This window comes from Anoplolepis gracilipes, chromosome 4 (assembly GCF_047496725.1).
Source record: "Anoplolepis gracilipes chromosome 4, ASM4749672v1, whole genome shotgun sequence".
Classification (NCBI taxonomy): Eukaryota; Metazoa; Arthropoda; class Insecta; order Hymenoptera; family Formicidae; genus Anoplolepis; species Anoplolepis gracilipes.
Window position 1 is genome coordinate 9,739,390 of NC_132973.1, and position 22,077 is coordinate 9,761,466.

General features: G+C 40.9%; 1 protein-coding gene across 10 annotated transcripts; it reads right to left on the reverse strand.

Annotated features, from left to right (window-relative positions):
* Positions 1–76: 76 nt before the first annotated feature.
* On the reverse strand, positions 77–21,494 carry Rbp (RIMS binding protein). 10 transcript variants are annotated; one of them, XM_072891305.1, is made up of 17 exons: positions 21,355–21,494; positions 16,864–16,998; positions 14,934–15,262; positions 14,594–14,771; positions 13,796–14,245; positions 13,188–13,524; positions 12,412–12,995; positions 12,103–12,229; positions 11,272–11,480; positions 10,707–11,111; positions 10,009–10,534; positions 9,669–9,887; positions 9,166–9,374; positions 8,677–8,910; positions 8,187–8,442; positions 5,879–6,150; positions 77–4,519 (listed from the first exon to the last, which is right to left on the reverse strand). In XM_072891305.1, exons 2-17 carry the CDS (start codon positions 16,894–16,896, stop codon positions 4,022–4,024), a joined length of 4,866 nt encoding a protein of 1,621 aa, XP_072747406.1. In that variant the 5' UTR covers positions 16,897–16,998; positions 21,355–21,494; the 3' UTR covers positions 77–4,021. The 10 variants fall into 10 exon arrangements, with proteins under 10 accessions (XP_072747406.1, XP_072747402.1, XP_072747401.1 ...); XM_072891301.1 differs by having other exon boundaries at positions 16,864–17,341; positions 21,355–21,474; XM_072891300.1 differs by having other exon boundaries at positions 16,864–17,341; positions 20,702–21,387.
* Positions 21,495–22,077: the final 583 nt, after the last annotated feature.

The following is a 22,077-nucleotide window of genomic DNA, read 5'->3' on the forward strand; positions in this document are numbered from 1 at the left end:
TGCGTTTTAGATGATTGTATCTAAAAGTCTAACGATGATAAGTAAAAATGCTTACTCTTTTCTCTTTCTTTCTTTCTCTCTCTCTCTCTCTCTCTCTCTCTCTCTCTCTTTGACTTTGTACCGTAAGTAAAAGCACTAATGCGCGCCGCATAAGTTACTCTCTATTTCTTTCTTTTTTTCTCTTCAAGAATCTACTCTCTCTCTCTCTCCTATTAGAATCCCACTCATCTCGCGTCGGTGCTCCCATATATAATTCTTGCTCATTTTTTTCCTCTCTTTATGCCTATAATCAATTTTTTTAAGTTCGTAACAAACATGTATACTTTCTCGCTCGCGCGAAAGTACTATACACGGCTATATACTATAGAGATACGAAAACGCAGGAGACAACCGAGAAAACACATATAACGATCGCGATATACACGAGAGATACAAACACTCGCTCTATTAGTGTTTCGGTACTCGTTATAACATTCGCGGGAAGGGGGGAGAAAAGGGCGCATTGGAAACTTCGGTATCAGTCTTTTTTTTTCACATCGCCTGAATTAAGATTACGATTTCGGATATGAATAACGGGGGCTGCTTGTAATAGTTAAGGGTGAAAATCGCATGTAGAGGGAGAAGATAATGAACGTAAAGTCGCTATCAGAGGTTGGCGTGTGCACGAAGGGACGTATTCTACAAACGAAGGACTTTCCAATTCTTATCAACCACCCGAATCCAGTCGTGTAGTTCCATAAATAAGCATCGATATTTACCTTCTTCTTACGCTTGCAAGCGCATTGTATATATATGTACAATTATCTAATCGAAAAATACACAACAAGAAGCGAAAATAATTTAGCGAGCGTTCACGAAGACTCATTACATAGTTAACATCGTCGCGGATTCATTTCGCGAGTCGCAATTAAAATAAAATCTCGCGCGATTATTCGACGCTACACCACTGGATGCTCTGATCGATTGATCGAGCTCGGTGAACGCATTTAAACACCGCCGTCTTGTCAAATCGCACGGCAGATTTGGATGATAAAATAAAAAAAGCAAAAAAAAAAGTCTCGAGATCTGTCGTGATATACTTTTGATTCGGACAGACTCGCTCGATGCAAGTGTGATCGATCAAGATTGCCTGCTGAAGAAAGCACCGCGTCAGGGAGATATCGTCTGTCTCTCTTTCAATTATTTTTTCCACATGTTTCTTAATATACAGCGCTTCTCCGATCATCTTTATTATTCGATTTCTCGACAAACTTCTTTTTATATGAAAAATTGTCTGATTAATACGATGACAAACTATTAAAATCGTAAAATAGCTACAGCCTTATCACGCACTAAATAAAAAATTAGTTACTTAGTTATTTTTTTACTTAGACAATTAATTTAGACTTCCTGATGTGAGCCTTCGTTTTGGTCCATAATGACGTATACATGATGTTCCCATTATGCGTGTTTTTTTTTAAATATTAATTCGTATTATTTTTTTTTGAAAATCGCAGAATTAATCTTTTCAATCCGGCTTTCTAATTCTAAACTCTAACAAAGTGCAATCGCATAACATTATTATGAGATTATATTTTCTTTCCGTTAAGAAAAATCATTATAGCTTATTAGCATTATGCGTTTTAATAGAGATGAAAGGATTAAATTGCAATCTCGAATTTTCTAGAGATTGTTTTATTTTTTGACAGAAATGATTATCTCCCTTTACACGGTGCTTCTTTCTTTTAAAAATTTCGAGCTTGTCTCGCTATGTATATATATATATATATATATATGTATATTCACTATTGTCGAAAAAACATACGTAAAGAGCGAGTACAAGGATAGGCGTGAGTAATAACAATTAAATACAAGATCGCGTTGATGGCGCGACGATGATTTGTATGTGATGATGATGATGATGATGATGATGAACGACTCGACAGTGGATCCGGAAAAGATTCGTCGCTCTTTCTCCGCCATATTTTTTTCCTCATTCAAGATATCTTGGCGAAAGGAAACAATCGAAGATACTTTGTACAAAATACGATACAAGTAGCGATGTAACAACACTTTGCAATAGTTAAATATAATATATGTATATATGTATATGTATATATATATATGTATATGTATATATATATATATATATGTATATTTGTATATGCATATGTATATCCCGTTATCATTTAATACGCGCGTACACGCTATGATTTCCCGTTCTATCTCGCTTGTCTCACACATACACACACACACAGTTATGATATATAGTCGTTCGATACGTGGCCGATTCGCGTGCCCCGATCGAACGATCATAAGTATTTTACGTCTGCGTTTCATTGGTGTCTGCCATCGCTCGGTTTCGCTTCTGATTTTTGTGCGCCGTTTAGGACGGCCTGACGATAAACGGTTCCATCGTCGTTCAACCTTTGGACACATCGTCCCCGAATCGATTCGCCTCGATTCTCTCGATCGAACAAGCAATCGTAAACTCGAGATTCATCCGAAAATACGGAGGACCGAGATCTCTCTCTCTCTCTCTTTATTTCTCTCTCTCTCTCTCTTTCTCTCTCTCTCGTAGTCCAGATGCGACGATTCTACGCGTGCGGGTCCATCTAAAGGGATGCTAAGATAAAAGCGGAGGAGGATATAGGGAGATGAACGCAAAGAGGAGGAAAGGAACTCTTTCCAATTACACACACACATGCGCGCACGCATACACACACACACACACACACACACACACACACACACACACACACACACACACACACACACACACACATACACATGGGAACAAGAGAAAATTGTCAAGACGAAAGATCGTCATTGTTTATTTGTATGCGCCGCCATGGCTCTCGATATAGCGCTCGATTTTCACGAGGAAAGGAAAAAATAGCTAGAGAATTATCGATTAGAGATATGATTATTGGTTGCTGCTGGGTGAGACGGTTCTCCAAGGCACACCCATGTTGTTGTCCACGTCCTCACTCCTATACGACGATATGGTTATCTCTCTAAATTGGCCTCCACCTCTCTCTTCTATTCGCGTGACGAAAAATCCGGCTTTCGACTTCGCTACGCTAGTACGCGTTCATTTCCGCTCGTTTTTCTTTTTTTTTTTGTTTTTATAAATGAGCATGTTTTCCTCTTCTCGAATAATAGCGATATAATAGCGGCGAAGGTTTATTTGTTTTGATAATCGAATGACGGTTCCGAATAACGCGAGGTTCGAAGAGGACGAAGAGAGATTGGAAGAAAAAGTCGCGCGGATACGCGATTTATAAGACACGACGCTGATAGTTGAATATGGCATTCCATGTTCTTTGCGTTGATTATCTCGTTTATGTTGAGAGATTCTTGGCGGGCGAACAATCGGCAAGTATATATATATTTTTTTTTAATAGACCATGCAACACCGATCGAGGATCCGTCGCACGAAGAAGAAGAAGAAGAATTTCGGAGAAGGAAGATTAAGAAGAAATTCGTTGAATCTCATACATATCTTTTGTCTCTTCTCGATCGATGGAATCGTCAGTGTCGATTCTCGGCGCGGACTTTATATCTCCTTTTCCCGATTCCGAGCAGTCTCCACCGAACGTCCTTTCTCCCTTCTGGAGGTTCGTCCTCGATTATATCTGTCCAGCGGCGATTTCTTTCTTTCTTTTTTTTATAACACAATTTACGCACAATTAATGGTTATTAATAGCGAATAACAACAGCAGCAACAGCAGCAGCAGTGATGGCGGCGCAGATTCTTCGCCTCTTCATCCTCCGTCTTGTCTTCAGCAACAACATGCTCTCTGGCGAGATTACTCATTATTACGTATTTCCTTCATTGTAAAATAACGTTCGTCATAATACTGATTTTTTTTTACATAACTTGTCGAGAGATCGACAATTTGCGCACGCGTCAAACGTGGACGTCGAGCGCTAAAAGGAAGAAATGAAAACAACCGCGATAACGCGTCGTTATTATCATCAGCATTATTATTATTATCATCATCATCGTCGTCGTTACGCTATCAACTATCGCTCCTTCTCACTTGCCCAATCCAAATTTCATAAAGATCAGCTCTTTGCCCTTGGAAAGTATATCGCCACCGGCACTTGCACCCGCCATCTCAGTAAACTTTTGCATCAGGTTTGGCCCAGTACTTTGCTGTTGCGGCTGTTGCTGCTGATTCTGCTGTGTGTTAGGTTGCGTCTTAGACTGTGCCGTCGGCAGCACCGCCGGTATTCCTCTCATGGGTTTGCTAGTGCTCTGAGGAGGTTGCATTCCGGGTCCGCCTTGCTGATTCTGCTGCGAGAACGGTTGACCCGGTTGCTGTTGTTGCGGCTGTTGGAATTGTTGTTGCGGGGTCTGTTGGTATCCTAAACCCGGTTGTTGCTGCTGATACGGCTGATTCGGCTGCTGCTGCTGATACGGCTGATTCGGCTGGCCCTGATAGTCTTGTTGTTGTTGTTGAAGGTGTTGGCCCTGCATACCCGGCATGTTACTACCAGCGACTCGATTGACCACGCCGCCCCTCCCCTTCCCCTAAGAACAAAGAAACGTAGATAAACGATTTTTCTCCCTTGACATGAAAACTTTCTTGTTTTTTTTCTAGTCTTTTTACTGAATTCGTCCAATCGCTAGATTGTTAACTCTGTAGCCCATGTCTATCTTTTTTGCTAGAGACCCTCTAATCTCTATTTTCTGCCTAGTTCTATCGCGCTCTACCGGTTACTTTCGCTAGTGTCACTTGTGCGCGAGAGACTTTTCTATCATTTCGAAGATTCTACGATTCGCTAACAAAAAATCTCTAAATTGTCGACAATTTGAAAAAGAGATGCAATGATCTTTGCTCACGTCGTGGTTTAAAATAGTTGACGACAGAAATAAATAACGAGAGTTGTTGATAGACGAGGCGTATGTAAGTCCGAAGAAGATAAAATAAGGATAGACAGGAATATAAAGATGTTTGTGTCATATTTCTGATTCGTCATAAATTTTGTAGAATATGTATCAGTGTGGGACATTCACGCCATAGCAGTCTATCGAAGCAAAAAGTACATTTTCATTACGACGATTTTAATGAATATCACAAGAGACCAATTAAGTACAACATGCTGTATGATATAAAGCGTTTATACGGCATATATATACGTTGACACATAGTTTGTGTCACGCAATAAAGCGCGATTCATACTTGCAAAATACAAAAAGACATACGACTACGCAAAATGCAAAAATATTGGACCGAAGAGCGTTTTTCTAATTCTGATTTTTCTAATAAAAAATAAATCGTCTATTCTTTTCAGCCTAATGTTAAATTTGAAAAAATTGATAATTTTGTAAGGCAATTAATACCTTACATTTTATTAATTTATATTTTGCAATATATATATCTTGCATTCATGCGAAAGAATCAAATATCATTCAGCAAGAATACTTGGAATCGCGAGTTAGAGTTGACAACGAAACACAGAAAGCGACAAGTACGAGATATACAAACGTACAAAAATATATTTTCTATAATTCCAATTCGATATTATCTATATTATCCATTTTATCTATATGTCAAAATAGAGTAAACAAAATAAAGAATTTAAAAAAATTTTTCTTCCTCTAAAAGAATAATGTAATAATTCTAAACAAGAAAATATACAATTTCTTTCAGAGATTTAATAATAAAAATTAAATTTCAATCTCTCTTCTTTTTAAGAGGAGATTGTCAACTCTTAATAATATAAACAACGACTTGCCAATCACGGTCAGTCGTCGATCGTGAAAATCTCGATGTACCTGAACAAGCGCACAAAAGCACACGAATTTGACGAGAAAAGCACACGAAAAAGAGAGAAAGATAGAGAAAGAAAGCGCACGAAGAAATTTTCGGAAGAGGAGCGAGCTCACCTGTTGCTGAAGGTGGGGCGGTACGGGACCTTGCTGATGGGCACCCATGACACCGCCGCCGGGTGGCAAGTGACTGGGCCCATGCTGATTGGACGTGGTTACGGTCGTGTAGCTGTGGTGATTCGCTTGTTGGTAGGCTAGATGCGGTGGATTGTTTTGATGTTGTAGTTGATGTTGTTGGTTGTTCATTAGTGATGGTGGTGGTTGTTGTTGTTGTAGTTGTCTAGAGTCTAAGTGACAGACAGGGACAGACACAGGCACAATGCAGGCATCTAGCAACAGAGAAGAGAACAGAACCGTGTTGTCATTTATGGCGCATTTATCTTTTACTTTTTTTTCTTTCGAGTCGATCGAGCATGCCGGAGTATATATATGTACATATATATATATATATATATATATATATATATATATATATAAAACTTTCAAGATTCTAAAGAGACACGCGAATATATTTTCCAAGTAATAAGCGAGTGGATTGTTTGAATCGCGTAAAGTTTCTGGAATTACCAAAGACGAGGTCTTGTAAGTCACGCAAGAGGACGATGTCACCATTTGTTTCTCGATATTTTTTGAACGAAATTTATCAGAGTAATCGTGATTTTACTTATGGATCGATCGATGAATAATCAAACGGAAAAATCAACGTAATCGTAAATGGCCAGCATGACAACACGACACGAACGACAATCATGTGACACGACGACCATCGATCAGTTCAGGCACACAGAAACAGATCATGTCGGTATATAAAGTAAACTGTTATATATCACAGCAACATGATCGTGTGTGTATATAATCAGTCGATAATTATATATATATAGTGTAAATATAATACGTATGTATATAATATAGACAGAGAGAATAGGACAGATATACGTAGAGTAGTAGTAACAGAGGCAGATAGTGCCCGGAGAGAAAAAAAATATATATAAAAATATATACGTATATGTATATATATATATATATGTATATTAGATATATACTTAATAGAAGACATTGAAAGCAGCTTGGTGTTTCATTGCATATATATGTATATATATATATATATATATATAAATATATAAAATCTATATAATATATATATATATATATATATATATATATATATATGTATATGTATATCGTCGTGTGTAAGACAGCACGTGTTTCCTCGGATGTTCACCAATTCTCTTATGTACATGTGACACAGAAAATTTCTATCGATACTTGTATATTTGTAACATTCACGATCTTGGCAATAATTTTGTATGTATTACATTTTTAAATGCCTACACAAGAGAGCGGGTTTATCGACGATATTTTATCAGTAAGTGCGTTTATCTGCGTGTACACATTTGAAGCGAAACAACGAATCCCTCTGATTAAGGTGCGAGTGCGGGACGTGTCGCAACGTCGAACGCGTAATTTATACTTTACTTTAAACGATGATTTTATCTAATTATACGCCGCATGCTCATTCGGCTCGATTTGCATATAGATCATCCGGAGACTCGCCAGATTAGGGCAATGCTAATGATATCAGTGTGACCCTTCTGCCTGTCGTCTGGCACATCTGGTTTCGTGTCTTGTGCTTGCCGTTTGCGTTTCCGTTCTTTTTTTTTTTTTTCTTTTTACACACCGACGCGACACTATTGTCTCGATTGAAACTTTTTGAACACAATTCGAGTGCGTTTTCGATTCGATCGTGTCTACGAAATCAGCGCGTCGCGTCGGTGTAGAAACGCACGTCAACAACTCCTCGAGCCAGTTCCAACGTCCCGTTGCCTCAAATCGCGTACAACCCACGTCCAACAATTTCTAGCTTGCAGCAAAAACCAATCGCTTCTACTTTCTAAGAATTTAGCGGCTCTCTTTTACATTACGCTGCAAATGCTACATCAAGGCACATATCGTTAATTGGGAACGTCGAAACGATATCGATGTACACATGGAGGAAAAGAATTTTGCTGTCACGTCGCTACTGCATATTTGACGCAAAAGCGATTAAACTTTGTTATTGTAATCGTTTATTCTATTTATGACAAAATTTTTTTCGTAAAATAAAAAAAATCTTGCCGAATAGATTCTTGTCCTTTTCTGATCGAAATAAATTTAATTAAAAGAAAATTTAATTTTCGTTGCTTGTGTAATGACTGACGAAATTTGCTACAACATAAAATACACAGATGTGTCAGAGCAATCTCTTTTTCTCCGTGCAAAACGCAACATCGTTGATTTCGATGTCGTTTTGGCTTGAGGAGCTGGATCCATGCCCCGGTAATCGTCACTGTAAGGAAAAATCGATACAAAGATTGGTGTTGTTTACCTTTGCCACGTCGGTGACCGGCCGGAGGTGGTTCTCGAGGAGGTGGCGGCGGCCCTCTCGCGCCAGGTCCCTGACTTTGGCCGCCGGGTCGCCTACCAGGCGGTGGTTGTCCCTGATTCTGCCCTGGTGCTTCGGTGAGGAAGTTACTCGGCACTAAACCGCGCACGCCGTTCAGCTCGCCCATGTAAAAGCCGTCGTCGTCCATGTCGCCGTAAACGTAGATCTCGTTTCCGGTTTGGAACGTTAATTCCACTTGCTGCAAAATTAAGAAGTACGATTAGTACCACAAATAAATAATAAATGTGTAATTTTTATATGTATATACATATGTAATTCATGAATAGAAAAAAGTTAACGGATTCTTAAGAATGACTAAATGCGTATTTAAATGATATTTTTATGAATAAGGTTTCAAATAATATTTTTATGAATAAAGTTTTTTAAAAGTTCAAAATATTACAAGATAAAATATTCAAGATAAAAATCTTACAGAATCAACGTTGGGAGACAATTCGTGAGGATCGTAATCATAGAGGGCTATCATCTTTTTCACAGGCATACTGGCGTAAATGTCTCCCCATCTCTCGCTTGTAGGTCCTCTCCTACCAGGCTGACCTTGACCTGGCGGTTCTTTAAGCTCTTCTACCATGTTATAAGGAACGTATCCTCGTCTACCGCGACACTCGCCCCAGTAAAAACCATCGGCATCTTTCTCGCCATACACCTGTAGAACACGTTGTATAAGATTTTTTTTTATATTTATGTACAAGAAGAGAAAATTATGACTTTTTAATTATTAACTGCAATATCATTACAGATTTAAATATGAATTGAATGCTTAATTTCGATTTTATGAAAAACTTTAGAAAACTAATATGTAATTTTTTATGTATGAAATTAATTCTTGTTTTAATTAAAAAATAAGGTTAATATGAATTTCGCAAATACTAGACGAGAACAGTATGAGAGAAGATGGAACCTTGATGGTATCGCCTTCAGAAAATGGTAATTCTTCCTCGCATGCGTCTGGATTTGGTGACATGGTTGTAGGATCGTAATCGAACAGCGCCACGAACCATCGCTGCCTTTTGTTCATCTGTTGAGCTGCACTTGTTGGGTGACCCGCTCCACCTTGAGCTTGTGTTACGCGTCCACCACGATAAACCGGACCTCTTCCCCTTTGAGATCCTGAGTAATATATAAAGAAAAAGAAATGTATTAATATGTAATTCTCCCAATTTTGTATATTTAAAATTGATAAACAATTATATGTACATGTATATACTAATAATTTTCAAAAAAGAAATCTCAACTATAAATAAAGTCAAAAAAAGTTTTAGGAAAATAAATTTATGGCCATACGATAAACAGTTTTAAATAATTAACATAAATAAAAATTTTTCAAAATAATTAAAATAAAATAAAATTGTTAAATTAAAAACTAAATTTATTATAGCCTTTGCTATATAACTGCATATCTACCCGTTTGATCATAATAGGGATCTTGAGGTCTACCGCTGGGACCACCCATACTAGGAGACCTATGTGTGCCAGGTGGACCCTGTGAATCCATCTGAGGAGCGTAACGGTGATGCGGCGGGCCGTGATGTTGCGGTGGCATTCCTCGCGATCTTCGCGTGGGATCGTCCTCCTCGCTATAATTTGCTTCACTCGCAGAGTCCTTCGTAATCTCTGGGATACCTGAAGAAACCATTGATAAACCGCGATTAGGTAGAACGCAACCTACATAGTCGGAGGAGTTCGAGTTTTGAAATCACTCAACCCAGATTCCCCTACTTTTTCATTTTTCTTCTATATTTACCCATTTGAGCGATACTTTGTCCGGGATAGATCTCTTTGTCGGAAAGATTCTCGTCCGTCTCGATGATAACCTGACCGTGAGCATCCACTCTGTTAGCCACGTGTCGTCGCATGTGCGAAGGCATCGGTGCATTTGGGTATCGCTGACCAGTCATGCGATGACGAGCGGGATCATCCTGTTGGGGAATCATGCCGGACTGTGCTTGTCGTTGGTCCACCATATGCGGAGGTCCACCGTGAGATGGCATGTGACCTGTGGCACCCCCGCGAAGCACGCTGCAAGGTATCGCCGTCGCGCAACTATCGCCCGATTGACTCTCCCTACTCTTAGTCCTGACGGTGATGTGCTTCGGATTGAGACCCATGAGTTTGTGTATATCGACGAGCGCGTGATCGCCGGTGGGGCTGTCGACATCGGTGACCTTCTTACCATCGGCGTACACCGCGTAACCGGTGACGGCCGAACCGTTTAGGGCAACAGGCTGCCAGGTCACTAGCAAAGTGCCGTCCTGCGGTCCAGCCTCCACCTAAAAATCACATAACATTACATACATTAGTGTTTGTTAGAAATTTTTTTCTTGAGAATAATATTATGAAAACTGCAGGAATGACAATTTAGATTCTAGAATTTGTAGATTTTTCAAAAAATTTTACAGTTACACATGATTTTTTTAAATGTAGATGTAAAATTTTATTAACCTGGATATCGACCGGAGGATCCGGCAGTCCCTTGGGCAACGTCTTAAAGTGGACGTGGCAGGCCAGGTTATTTGCCGCCTGGGCGTTTTGGTCCTCAAAGTGCGTCGCCCGAAGATTTTTCGCCTTAACGGTCACCCTGTATATCGTCGACGGAGCGAGGCCAGTGATGGTGTGCCTGTAAACGCCCGGCTTCACGGTTCTCACTTCTACGTTGTTTACGCATACAACGTGTTGATGATTACTGTTGCTTGGTAGCCAGGATATTACAGCGCTGGTCGCCGTGACGTTCGACGCCTTGACGGCAGTTGGACCTAGCGCGACGTCTTTACCAATTACCATTGTGCAAGCAGCATCGCGCGACGTTCTTCTCGAATGCGTAACCGAACGCACGCTTATTCTGTGAGGCTGCATCAACAGAATACGTTTTCAACATAGTTCAAATGGATTATTAAATTTATTATTATATTAAGTTTAAAACATTTTAATCTTTTCTATAAGGCACTTTATACATCTATATATTTTAGTTCTAATATATAATAATTTTAATAAGAAATTTTGTACAAACCCGTGTGGAATCGACTCCCTCCACCAAGGCCCTAGTCCTCTCAGTGGCCTTCACGGTGACCTTTAGCACTCCGTCCACGTAGACATGGTAGGATTCGAGTTGATGCGTATTCTCAGGCGCGGTCCATCCAATCAGCACGCTTTTGTTGAGTTGCCGTTCGAGCGTGAGGTGTTGTGGCGCCGGAACTAGGTCCGAAAACATGTAGACTTCTTCAGGAAGAAAAGACAAAGACAAAGCCTAGCTGTAGCTAAGGATCTCTGACTATTGTCTATCACTCTAAGCCAGCCTAAGTCCAGCCAACACTTAATACAGTGCAACGCGATTCGGTTCTCTGCGTTCTCCGTTTCACTTCGTGAAAACCGGTTTGGGATTGAGACGTGGACGTTTACTGTTTGACATGCATAGATTTTTTTGTCTCCAATTCGTGCAACAGAAAAAAGGGAGAAGCGCTATAGATATACACATGAAAATAATTTAGTTGTTTTTCAAGTAATTACATTAAACACATATGGACTACACATACGTATCAAGCGAGACGGACAAATCATGAAAGCAAATTTTTTTCTATAGAGAATAATTTCTATAACTGCATCGTAATTGCGTTATTTTGGAATAATGATCGAAAAAATTTTTCAATCACATCGCTGAAAGCGGATCCAATTGCCAGGTTTTCTAGAGTTATCAATTGATCCAAGTACCAAATACATCTAGACATTTATTAGATTACGGACATAGATTTGATATCTATTATATCGCTTAATTTAATGTTTAATAACGTGCGTCATGCAATGCCTCAGAAATCATTACAGCGAACCGGTAAAGCGTACTAACCTGGCGGTTCTTGTTCATCCTCTTCCGCAATATTGTCAAGTTCCGCGTATGCGGACAATTCTGCTTGACGATTCCGATTACCTTCTTCCAACGCAGCTAGTTCTAGATCAATATCTTGTAGATAGCACTAAAATAGACGAAATCAAAATCATTACAATTTGATTAACATTTACTTAATGAGATTTTAACAACATTCTCATTAATTATTATGTATTGTCATTGTCATAATGTCAATGTGTATGTCATAAGGATTAAAAATATAAAAAGTGTTGTCTCATTAGATACCTCGTTAAGTTTCATATTGCTCACTTGAGGGATATTCGTCGAAACGGAATCGTCCACGTCTCTGAGGCCGAGGACGGCTTGATGAAACTCCAATAGATCATCGCCGACCAACTTCTGGACAAAGTTGGCCGGCACCAGGCCGCGTCTACCATCGAGTGTCTCCGCATCCAGAAAACCATCATCGTCCGGTTGGCCCCAAACTAGGAGATAATCGCCACCCTGAACTGGCAGTTCCGCTTCCGGATTCGCGTTCGGCGAATGTTGGAATGGTTCGTAACTAAAACGGGCTATGTAAACGTAACATCTGCCTTTGCCGGGTACGTCCAGCATATCGACTTGACCTTCGGTTACAATATCTTCGGTGTTGGTCAATCGATCTAGGGGATTTGTCAGTATACTCGTAGGGATCTTCGGCATTTGCCTGGGACCCAGAAAGTGATGGCCGGTCGCGGTACCGGGCGCGGTCGGCGAGCTGGCGCGCAAGCTCTGCTGAATCTGGTGGATGATTGCCTGCTGCTGAAGTTGATTGGCCTGCGATTGGGCGGAGAGTTGTTGCATCGCTTGTAGAGGATCGCCTATTGCTTGTAACAGGCCTCCCGAACTAGTACCTGCACAAACAATAGACATCAATTAACTTTAAAACTTGCACTATATGTTTAACAAAATATACTTTTCACTGAAAGTATTAATATCATAAATGAAGAAGTTTAAAATGATAATGCTTCAACTTGTTTTATTCAGAAGTTGAAAAAATAAAATTAAAAATTTTTATTATTATTAAAAAAAATTGTATATTGAACCTTTCAATAATACGTGTGTTGTACGATCGTGACCTGAGCTTACGCCCGACGTCCCAAAAGCGTTGGTCCCGACGGTAGTGGAATAAGTCGATCCACTCGTGGCGAAGGTGCTTTGACCGGTGGAGTAAGGAAGAACAGACTGGGGTACACTCGTGAGGCCTCCAAGAGTGGAATGATAGGACGTGGTAGAGTATAGCGAGGACAATGTGGTCTGCGGCATATTCGTTTGCGGCACACTGTAATTGTGATGGGGCAATTGGGTGTTGAAGCTGGTTGCACCCGTGCTGTAAGTCCCGTTTGGATGCGATGCCATGGACAAATTAGGATATGTCGTTGCCTACGATAACAATGGACAAATTAATTATGAAATGTAGATAGGATAAAATTAGAAAAAAGTACGATGAAAAAGTACGATGAGAGATTGATGACTAACATTAATCCGTAACTGCTCTACACTAAATCTATTTTAGGCAGATACTTTTTTAATGAACATCGAAAACGACACAAAGAGTTTTTTTCTGAAGGCCTAGATATTCGAGAATCCGTTATTTATTGTTAATTTAGTTGCTTGTAAGAAAGTAATCGTGATTGAATAATTGATGACACACCTGTTGACTGCCATTCAATTGATAATTCTGGGCGGTTTGAGTAGGCTGTGTATAGTGAGGTATCACACTCTGGCTGGCCGATGTCAGGTACGTCGTCGAGGCCGGATGTTGTTGCGACTGTTGCTGCTGCTGTAGCGGCTGCTGATACGTTTGCGTATGTGGATAGCTCTCCTGATACTGATTGCTTGTAAAGTGTGAAGTGTGCGTTTGTTGCTGCTGTTTCTGTTGCGACGGCAGAGCACTTTGGGAATGGGAACTCGATAAATCGTGCTGTTGTGGCTGTTGCTGCTGATATTGTTGGATCTTCTGTTGGAAAGCGGGCTGCGACTGGCTGCTGGAGAGAGACGGCGCCGGTGGTATCGGCTCGTTATAGTGATACGGTGGCCCGTTTGGCGTCAGTGGAGGGCAGCCAGGCATCATCGGCGTTAATGGCATTGGTGAGCCTGCGTACTATTCGAACAAGTTTTATCAACGATTAGCAAACATCTCAGAGTTTCTCAGGATTATTAATGTAATTAGCAGCAAAAATGCTTTCCAAAACAATAAAAAAAACTTTATCTTTGATCGCCAAAAACTCTAACGAGTCCTTATGGAATTTAAAAAATAAATGAAAAGAATGCGTGCAAATATAAATATTATATAAGAATGTATTTATCGATCTCAATAATTAGTAAAGAGTATAGAATGTTGAAATATATTATAAATTATTGCAACAATTATTTATTGTTGATGTCTTGTCTCAGTATTAACGAAATAAAAGACTAGAGTAACGAAGAATGATAGAAACAAATTACTTACGTGGCCCATCTGGGTAGGCATTCCGAGGTTGAGGGCATGCGGATGAGGTGGATGTTGATGCTGGCCAAGGTTGGGAAGATTCTCCGAGCTGGATCGGAGGATGCCTTGCGTGGCCGAGGGTTGTTGCGTGGTTATCGCGCCCCGTGCGTGATCCAGTTCGTGTAACATTCTGGCGGAGCTGAATTGATTTTAATTAGTCATTCGCGTATTTGCAATTTGCCAGTACAATCTTTACACACTGACATATCTTTAGCCATACATATATATATATATATATATAGAGGACAAAGTTGTTTGACGAATTGAATCTTTATTAAGTGAAAAGAAACCTTATCAATACCTATTGTCCTGCTCGATCTTGGCGATGATTCTATCAATCTCGGAGCCGGCCGGAGGCCAAGTGGCCGTCGGGACGCTCGAGGATGTGACATGCCCTACGACCGGTCCTCTGCTGCGCGAACGTCTTAAGCTGGTCAATTCCAGCGACAACTCCTCGTGCTTCACCATCTGTAGCTCCGTCTTCTTCTCAAGTTCCCGGATCTTGGATTGCAACGCCTCGACCGACTCCGGACCTTGATAGCGTCCTGCTATCTTCTCCCGCAATTGGTTCTGTGCGTCCGCGTGCTGCCTCTCCAGCTCCGCTCGTCGGGCTTCCGTCTCCCGCATTTGCTAAATGAATCGATCGTATAATTAGCGTTGTCGCGTAAATGACATCCGTCAACATTCGATAGATGCAACATCCTCTTTAGCGCGTGATTGACGTTACTCGGTAACATGTAGCTACGTAGGTTTATTAACATAAACATGCACCAGCGTATCAATTAATGGAAGCTATTTATACAAGTGATTTATTGTTTTTGGAATCACCCAGCCAGATAAATCTTATATCTAAAATTAAAAATCAATTTTAATATATTACAATATTATATATTAGAAAATAATTTAATAAAATATTATAATTTAAATATTTTATAGGATTATTAATAAAATTTAACTTAAAAAAATATAAGATTTTAATAAGATGTTAATAAAAGATATATAATAATAATAATAAGATATAAAATATAAGATGTTGATGTAATTTTATATCGTTATTCGACAATGTTTCAGAATGGAAATAACGGATGAAAAAAGAAGTTGGTTCGGTTTTTTGCGGTTGCTCTTAATAACCTGGAGCGAAGTCTAGTTAGTAATTCGCGACTAGAATGTCACATTTGTAATGAAAGAGCTTTTTGTGCTCTGATTGCCCGAAGGTGCGCGCAACTGATCTCGCTATATATAATCTAGCGCAAAAATTTTTCGCGAGAAAATGTCATTGGAAAATACGAGGGTAATATGACAGATCATTTCAGGGCGCATCTTCTCTTTGATATTCTTCTTTCTAATTAATCGTCAATTATGACGCGTAATTATCCCGTATGCAAAATTGCTTAACACTTCGTAGAATTAACCGCTTCAATTATCTAGATTGCGGTAGCGAAGATTCTGTCGCGTGAGTCAGTATTAATTTTCCTGCGTGCGGAGATTTTCGAGGCCCGTGCGTACAGAAGACATAAATATCGGATAATGGAGTTTTTTTTTAATGGATTTTATTTTGCGAATTGAAGCCTTTTGGAGAGAAAGCAATCACGACCGGAACGTATTAATAAAAACTTTTGTTTTTCATCATATTATGCGAGCTTTATCAAGTATCCGTGGCAAGAATGAAAGAGAGCTTTTCATGAACCGCAGTTCATTGTCGATAGTTTACACATAAGTTTTACGCGCGCGCGCGTATGTGTATGTGTATGTATTGATTACATGCATATTACCTTTCCACGTAATCTGCTTTAATTTCAAGGACTTTCGGTTCGCGACGAGCGCACGCACGCGTTCCGCAATCGCGAATTCGTTAAAGATCTCTAATTTTTCTAAACTACGAAATAACATCTCTGCTGTTTTCATTTCTCTGAGAGAGAATTTAGGATCAAGATTCAATTTTTTATTAAAAACAAAAAAATAATAACAGGCAAATGTAAATTCATTAAAAAGAAAAAAACTATTTTTAATTAAGAACTCATAATTAATTACAAATTATATAGGTAAATGGTAATGACGAGTTAGTAATAATTTCTCAAATAAGTGTACTGGCAATAAAACCAAAAAAACTAATATATATATAATAAAATACTCCAATATTTATCAACTTTTTTATATCCATCATGATGATACAACATTACACTGCACTAATATCCCGAGGTAAGAAATGGACCAAAAGGAAAGGAACTTACCTCCAGGATGGATTCGAGAACTGCGTCCTGCATGTTGGTGGTTCTCGTGGAGGTGGTAGCCCCGACAGCGGATCCGATACCCTGCAGCTGCGGAGCGTGAGGTGCCGTGGAAGCGCCACCTCCAACACCACAGCACTGCAACATCCCTGAAGTCTGAGACCCTCGCCAGTCTTTATCGCGGCCGGTCCCTATCGATCTAGCGTGTGTGTCTAGGAGCTATCTTAATTAATTGGGCGGCCCGCCTTTGCGCGGCCCGTCGAGCCGCGCCGCGCACGACACACACGATCCCACACACGTTTAACAGTGCGACTCTAGTGCAGTGTGAAAGGGAATTCCTATTTCACTCGGCGAATCCCGCCTCGCGGGAGCGGGCCGGAAGTTCTCGCAGCTCTCGGAAACGGGGGGGACCTCGCGTTTAAAGGGTACCAGCGGTCTTTCGCATCGGGTCGGCTGATTCGTAGTTAGATATGGGATCATCCTAGGAGAAAACGCACGTATGCAACATATTTTTCTTCATTAAAGAATGCGGCTATTTTGCTACGTTTCACTTTCCAGTTTCTGGAATTTGAATCGAGATAAAAAAGTTCAACGTAAATTATTTATATATAATATAATAATAGAATTATTGATATATTCATGAACGACACACAACTCTCTGTCGACGGAATGCAAGATGTATGTCGTGGGCGAAAATAGCGCGAATCAGATTTCATCGATCTAGCCCTTTATTTAGAAAAAACTTGCCCTCAAGTGTGGTGTTTTTAAACCAAATCTCTTTTTCGATATGCTGTATACTCTTGACAGTTCTTTCATCTAACAATAAAATCAATAAAAAAAGTTACAAACAAAAATACATGTTTATTATATTTTTAATTACTTAGAGACATTTGTAATAATGAGAGACGAAAAAAGTTTCAATTTCGAGTCCCCGTCAAATTAAAGGGTAGTTTTGTGGTTCGGATACCGCGCGAATAATTTACGCATATGCTACGAATCGTATCGCGAGAGTTCGTTAGCGAAAATTAGTCTTGAAAATAAACAATAATCAGCCCGCGCAATTATTGGCAAATTGGCAATAGGTCATTCGCGTCGAGTTTGTAATCCGGCCGTGGAAATTCGCGACTTTATGTGGTCGACGATCGCTCGTTGCCGGCGCGGACCGACCGCGAACACGTACTTTACGTCGGCGAACAACAGACACACACCGAGGGGGGGAGAGAGCACAAACTTAACTACTGCGTTCGAGTTATTATTATCAGCCGCCGAAGTTGTTACAGCTGTACGAAGTTATTACATCACTAGTATTATGCATGTATGCACGCGGTATTTCGTGTTGACGCGTCGCGTGCCACGCGAGTGCTCGTTTGCGGTTTTCACGCGAAAAAGTTGCCGCGATTGAGATCCACGCGTATACATACATGCACGCACGCACACACACGCATACATACATATATATATATATATATATATATACACACACACACACATACAAACGATACTGCACCCTGTGGCGTTTGCCACAGAATCTCGTTAAACGTCACGACAAGCGACACGTGTCTTGCTCACGAAGCTTCAGTTAACGATTTACGCGCATCGCGGACTTTCGCACCCCGGTTCCGGTCACCTGCGTACGTTCACGCATCGAGGTATAAGAGCAACTAAGTTTGTCCTATCCGATCAATTGATCCGCACTTGTGTTCTCTGTTTCTCCTATCTTTCTATATCAAAGATTGAACGACACTATTTGCCGCGATACTTATTGTTGCAATCTATTTATAATGGACGAATAAAAAATGTGCTTGAAAGAATAAATATTTTACTGAAAATAAATTTAAGCAATGACAATATTTTACGCAAACGTTTTTCATTCAAATCATACATAGATAAAAGAGAAGAAAGTATTTTGAGATAAAGAGATAGAGATAGAGTCATAAAATAATGATATTCGCAAGAAACGTTAAAAAGTTAAATCTATGCGATCAACTTGAGCATTTGTTACGATAGTAAATGTAATTGCGTGCACTTTGCTATAGAAAACTTTACTCGCACCGTATAATTAATAATGAAAGCTAAAACATTTTTCTGTCTCATTTTTCTTTTCTTTCATCGCCTTTTTATTAATGTGATTTAAAGCAACAATCTCTCTCGTGGGCACACTTCCGTCTCTTAATACATTTAATTGGCGTGTACGCTCTTTGTTTCTCTTTCTGCTAGACACTAACAAACACAGTGAAAGCGATGATCAGGCAATTATCCGCTTTTCTGCCACACAAGTTCAAGAACGCGTTGGCGAACAATCAGTGTCGCTGATGTAACAGTGTATACAAAGCATTAAAATGCGATGAATCAAACAACGATCGAAGAATTAGTTAATGCACTATTCCGAGTAAATGAAATAGTACAAAGAAAGACTCTTACAACGTACATGTAAAATAAAGAGGAATTACGTAGAATAATTATCACAATTGCGTGTACAATTATGTAAAGAGAAAAGAAATGTAAAATCATTCGACAAAGTAACTTCCGACAAAGTTCTTCCATTTACGCATAGCAAGTTAATGTTAGACTCCTATATTAGTGCTCAATTATCGATTTTATTCCGCTGCATGCGGTTTAGCTCTCGCTTAGATAAATAAAATTTTATCGTCGTTATTTCGCGGTTATTACTGCTCTATTTTGTGACTCAGAATTCTCTTCCTTCGGTTCGCCGACCTTTTGATTATCGATAGACCTCGAACTGATCGTCGGGTGTGGACGATTGATTAAACTGTTGGCTCGAACATCGTCGAGAGTGTGATTATGTGTCAAGTTAAAATGACGGAAATTGTGTGAACAACAATAGATTGCCAATAAGAGAAATCTATTCTCGAAGAGATTTTTATCATTAACGAAACTCGTGGAGAATCCTAGCTGTCATTTACACGTATCAGGATGTCAAATATCTTCGCGTCTAGTGAGCACGTTCATTTTTCAAACTCATAAGACTTCCATTCATAGGACTTCATTTAAAAATCAGTCATATTGCGGCGATTTCGCATCATTCAGAGACAAGACAACGATTTCTTTCGACGAAGACGAGGTCTTCGATACTTTTAGATGCTTAGGTTAGACATAAAGAGCCGAGTAGTCGCGGGAGATCGATACCGCAAATTTTATGGGACTTATAACGACACGAGTCGAACGAAGCGGATAAAGTCAATCCCGTCTCGATCAAGTTGGAGAAGTAGTCGCGACAATGAACAAACAGAAATGTGCAAAGCGTATAAAAGAAGACGAAGCTGGACAGACGAGAAAGTACAGAGTACGATAGAGAAAGAGAGACAGATAGCGATAAGAAAATGGCAAGAAAAAATCCTACCAAGTAGTGCTGGCTGGCGATAATTCGATGCCAACAAGTTCTTCGTGAGCAGGCGAATCGAAAATACCTCGATGGCGGATGAGATAGCGATTGATACGCGGAGATAAGCGAGCGGAAAGGGGTAGTCTCGCTGAGCCCGAAAGAGAAGAAGTCTGAAGAAGTTCCGTCTCCGCGATCGTTGCTCGCTCAAGGGAGATGGAGATTTTCGGTCGAAACACTAGGCACTTTCGGTCACTGAGAGTCAACCTTCAGTGATGATTTGGAAGACCCGCTCGCTTCCGGGATACATCAAAGTCCAGTTTGCGAAATCAAGCCTCATACATAATCGAGACTATATTAAAAAGGGGAAGGGAGAGAGAGATCAGAATGGGGAGAATGAGGAACACTAGACGTGAAACGAGTTTCTCGGCGGGGGCACGACTCTAGTGGCCACGGCACTGCTTATTGATCTCACTAAAGGGCGAAAGGTACATAGCGTACATGTGCACCCCGTGCGCACCAGACACCACTGCACGGCGGGCACGTAGTGCAACCACTGTCACGAGCAGCGGCGGTGACGGCAGCGACGACGACGGCGGAGATAGTGGTGGTGGCGCCGACGGTGGCACCACCGACACTCCACGATTATCATCCGCCATACTGATCCGTCGTCTCGGTGCCGCTATCACCATCGCCGTCGTCATCGTCGTCGTTGTATTATCTGCACAACTAACACTCTTTAAAGAATCGTCACTGTAAGCCTCGATACGTTTAGCTTGCGAGTCGACCGGACCGACGAAAGGTGCACTCCGGAAAATATACGTTTCATGCGGAATATATGTCCCAAGATATCACCGCAAGACGGTACGCTCGCGTTCGACAGTTTATATTCATTTGCCTCTTCGATTGTGTTTGTTTCAATCGCTGAACGTCAGACTGGTATCGAACAGTTGATCGAGTTCTTTTTTCACTCGTTTACACTCTTTATCAAGCACTCTCTCTATCATTCTCTCTCTCTCTCTCTCTCTCTCTCTCTCTCTCTCTCTCTCTCTCTCTCTCTCTCTCTCTCTCTCTCCCTTTCTTTCATGCTCGCCTTCGCACTCGATTCATACCAACTTTCACTCTATTTCTCTTTCACTCGACACGACACTTACGATGACCGAGTCGAAGGGATTGTGGCAGGCCAGGGCTGCTGCTGCTGATGAGCGAACTCTCCTCGGGACTTGCCAAGCTTTTTCACTCGGCTATCATCCCGTACAACCCCCAAGATCTGCTCGACCGTGGAAGGCAGGCAGGGCTGCTGGAGTCGGTGGTAGGGGCCGATAGTGGTGGTTGCTCGTCGTCGGGATATAATGGGTGGGGGTACAACGGCCCATGTGGGGTGGTGGTGCGCCTCCGTACGGAGTACAGGGGAAGGTAAGCGAATGGGGGTGGTTGAAGAGAGAGAGCAGGCGCGCGCGCCAGGATGCGAGAAACGTCGAAAGGGACTGGAAGGGGTGGAGGGGAAAAGAAGGGTAGGGGCTCCCGTCACCGCCAGATATGGGTCACTCAGCGATCAATGCCGATATAGAGTCGCTGTATCGCCGGAGTCTCTCGCACAATCTTCTTTACGTCACTTTTCGTTCGCTCGCTTGTTCCGAGAGATGATCTTCTCGTCGTGGGAATGCGTGCTGGCTCAAACGCTCGCGACATTATCTTTGGCGCGGGAGTAGAGTCGATTCGCGCGCTACGTTTAAGAGTTCGATCGACCGCGCCAAATATGGAGGTATCGCAACCCTGGAAGTCCGATACCCTGGAAGTCTAGTAACTTGGCGAAATGGTTCGCGTCGCGGCTACATGGGGGTGTAGCTTTCACAAAAGACCAATCAATACGCAGG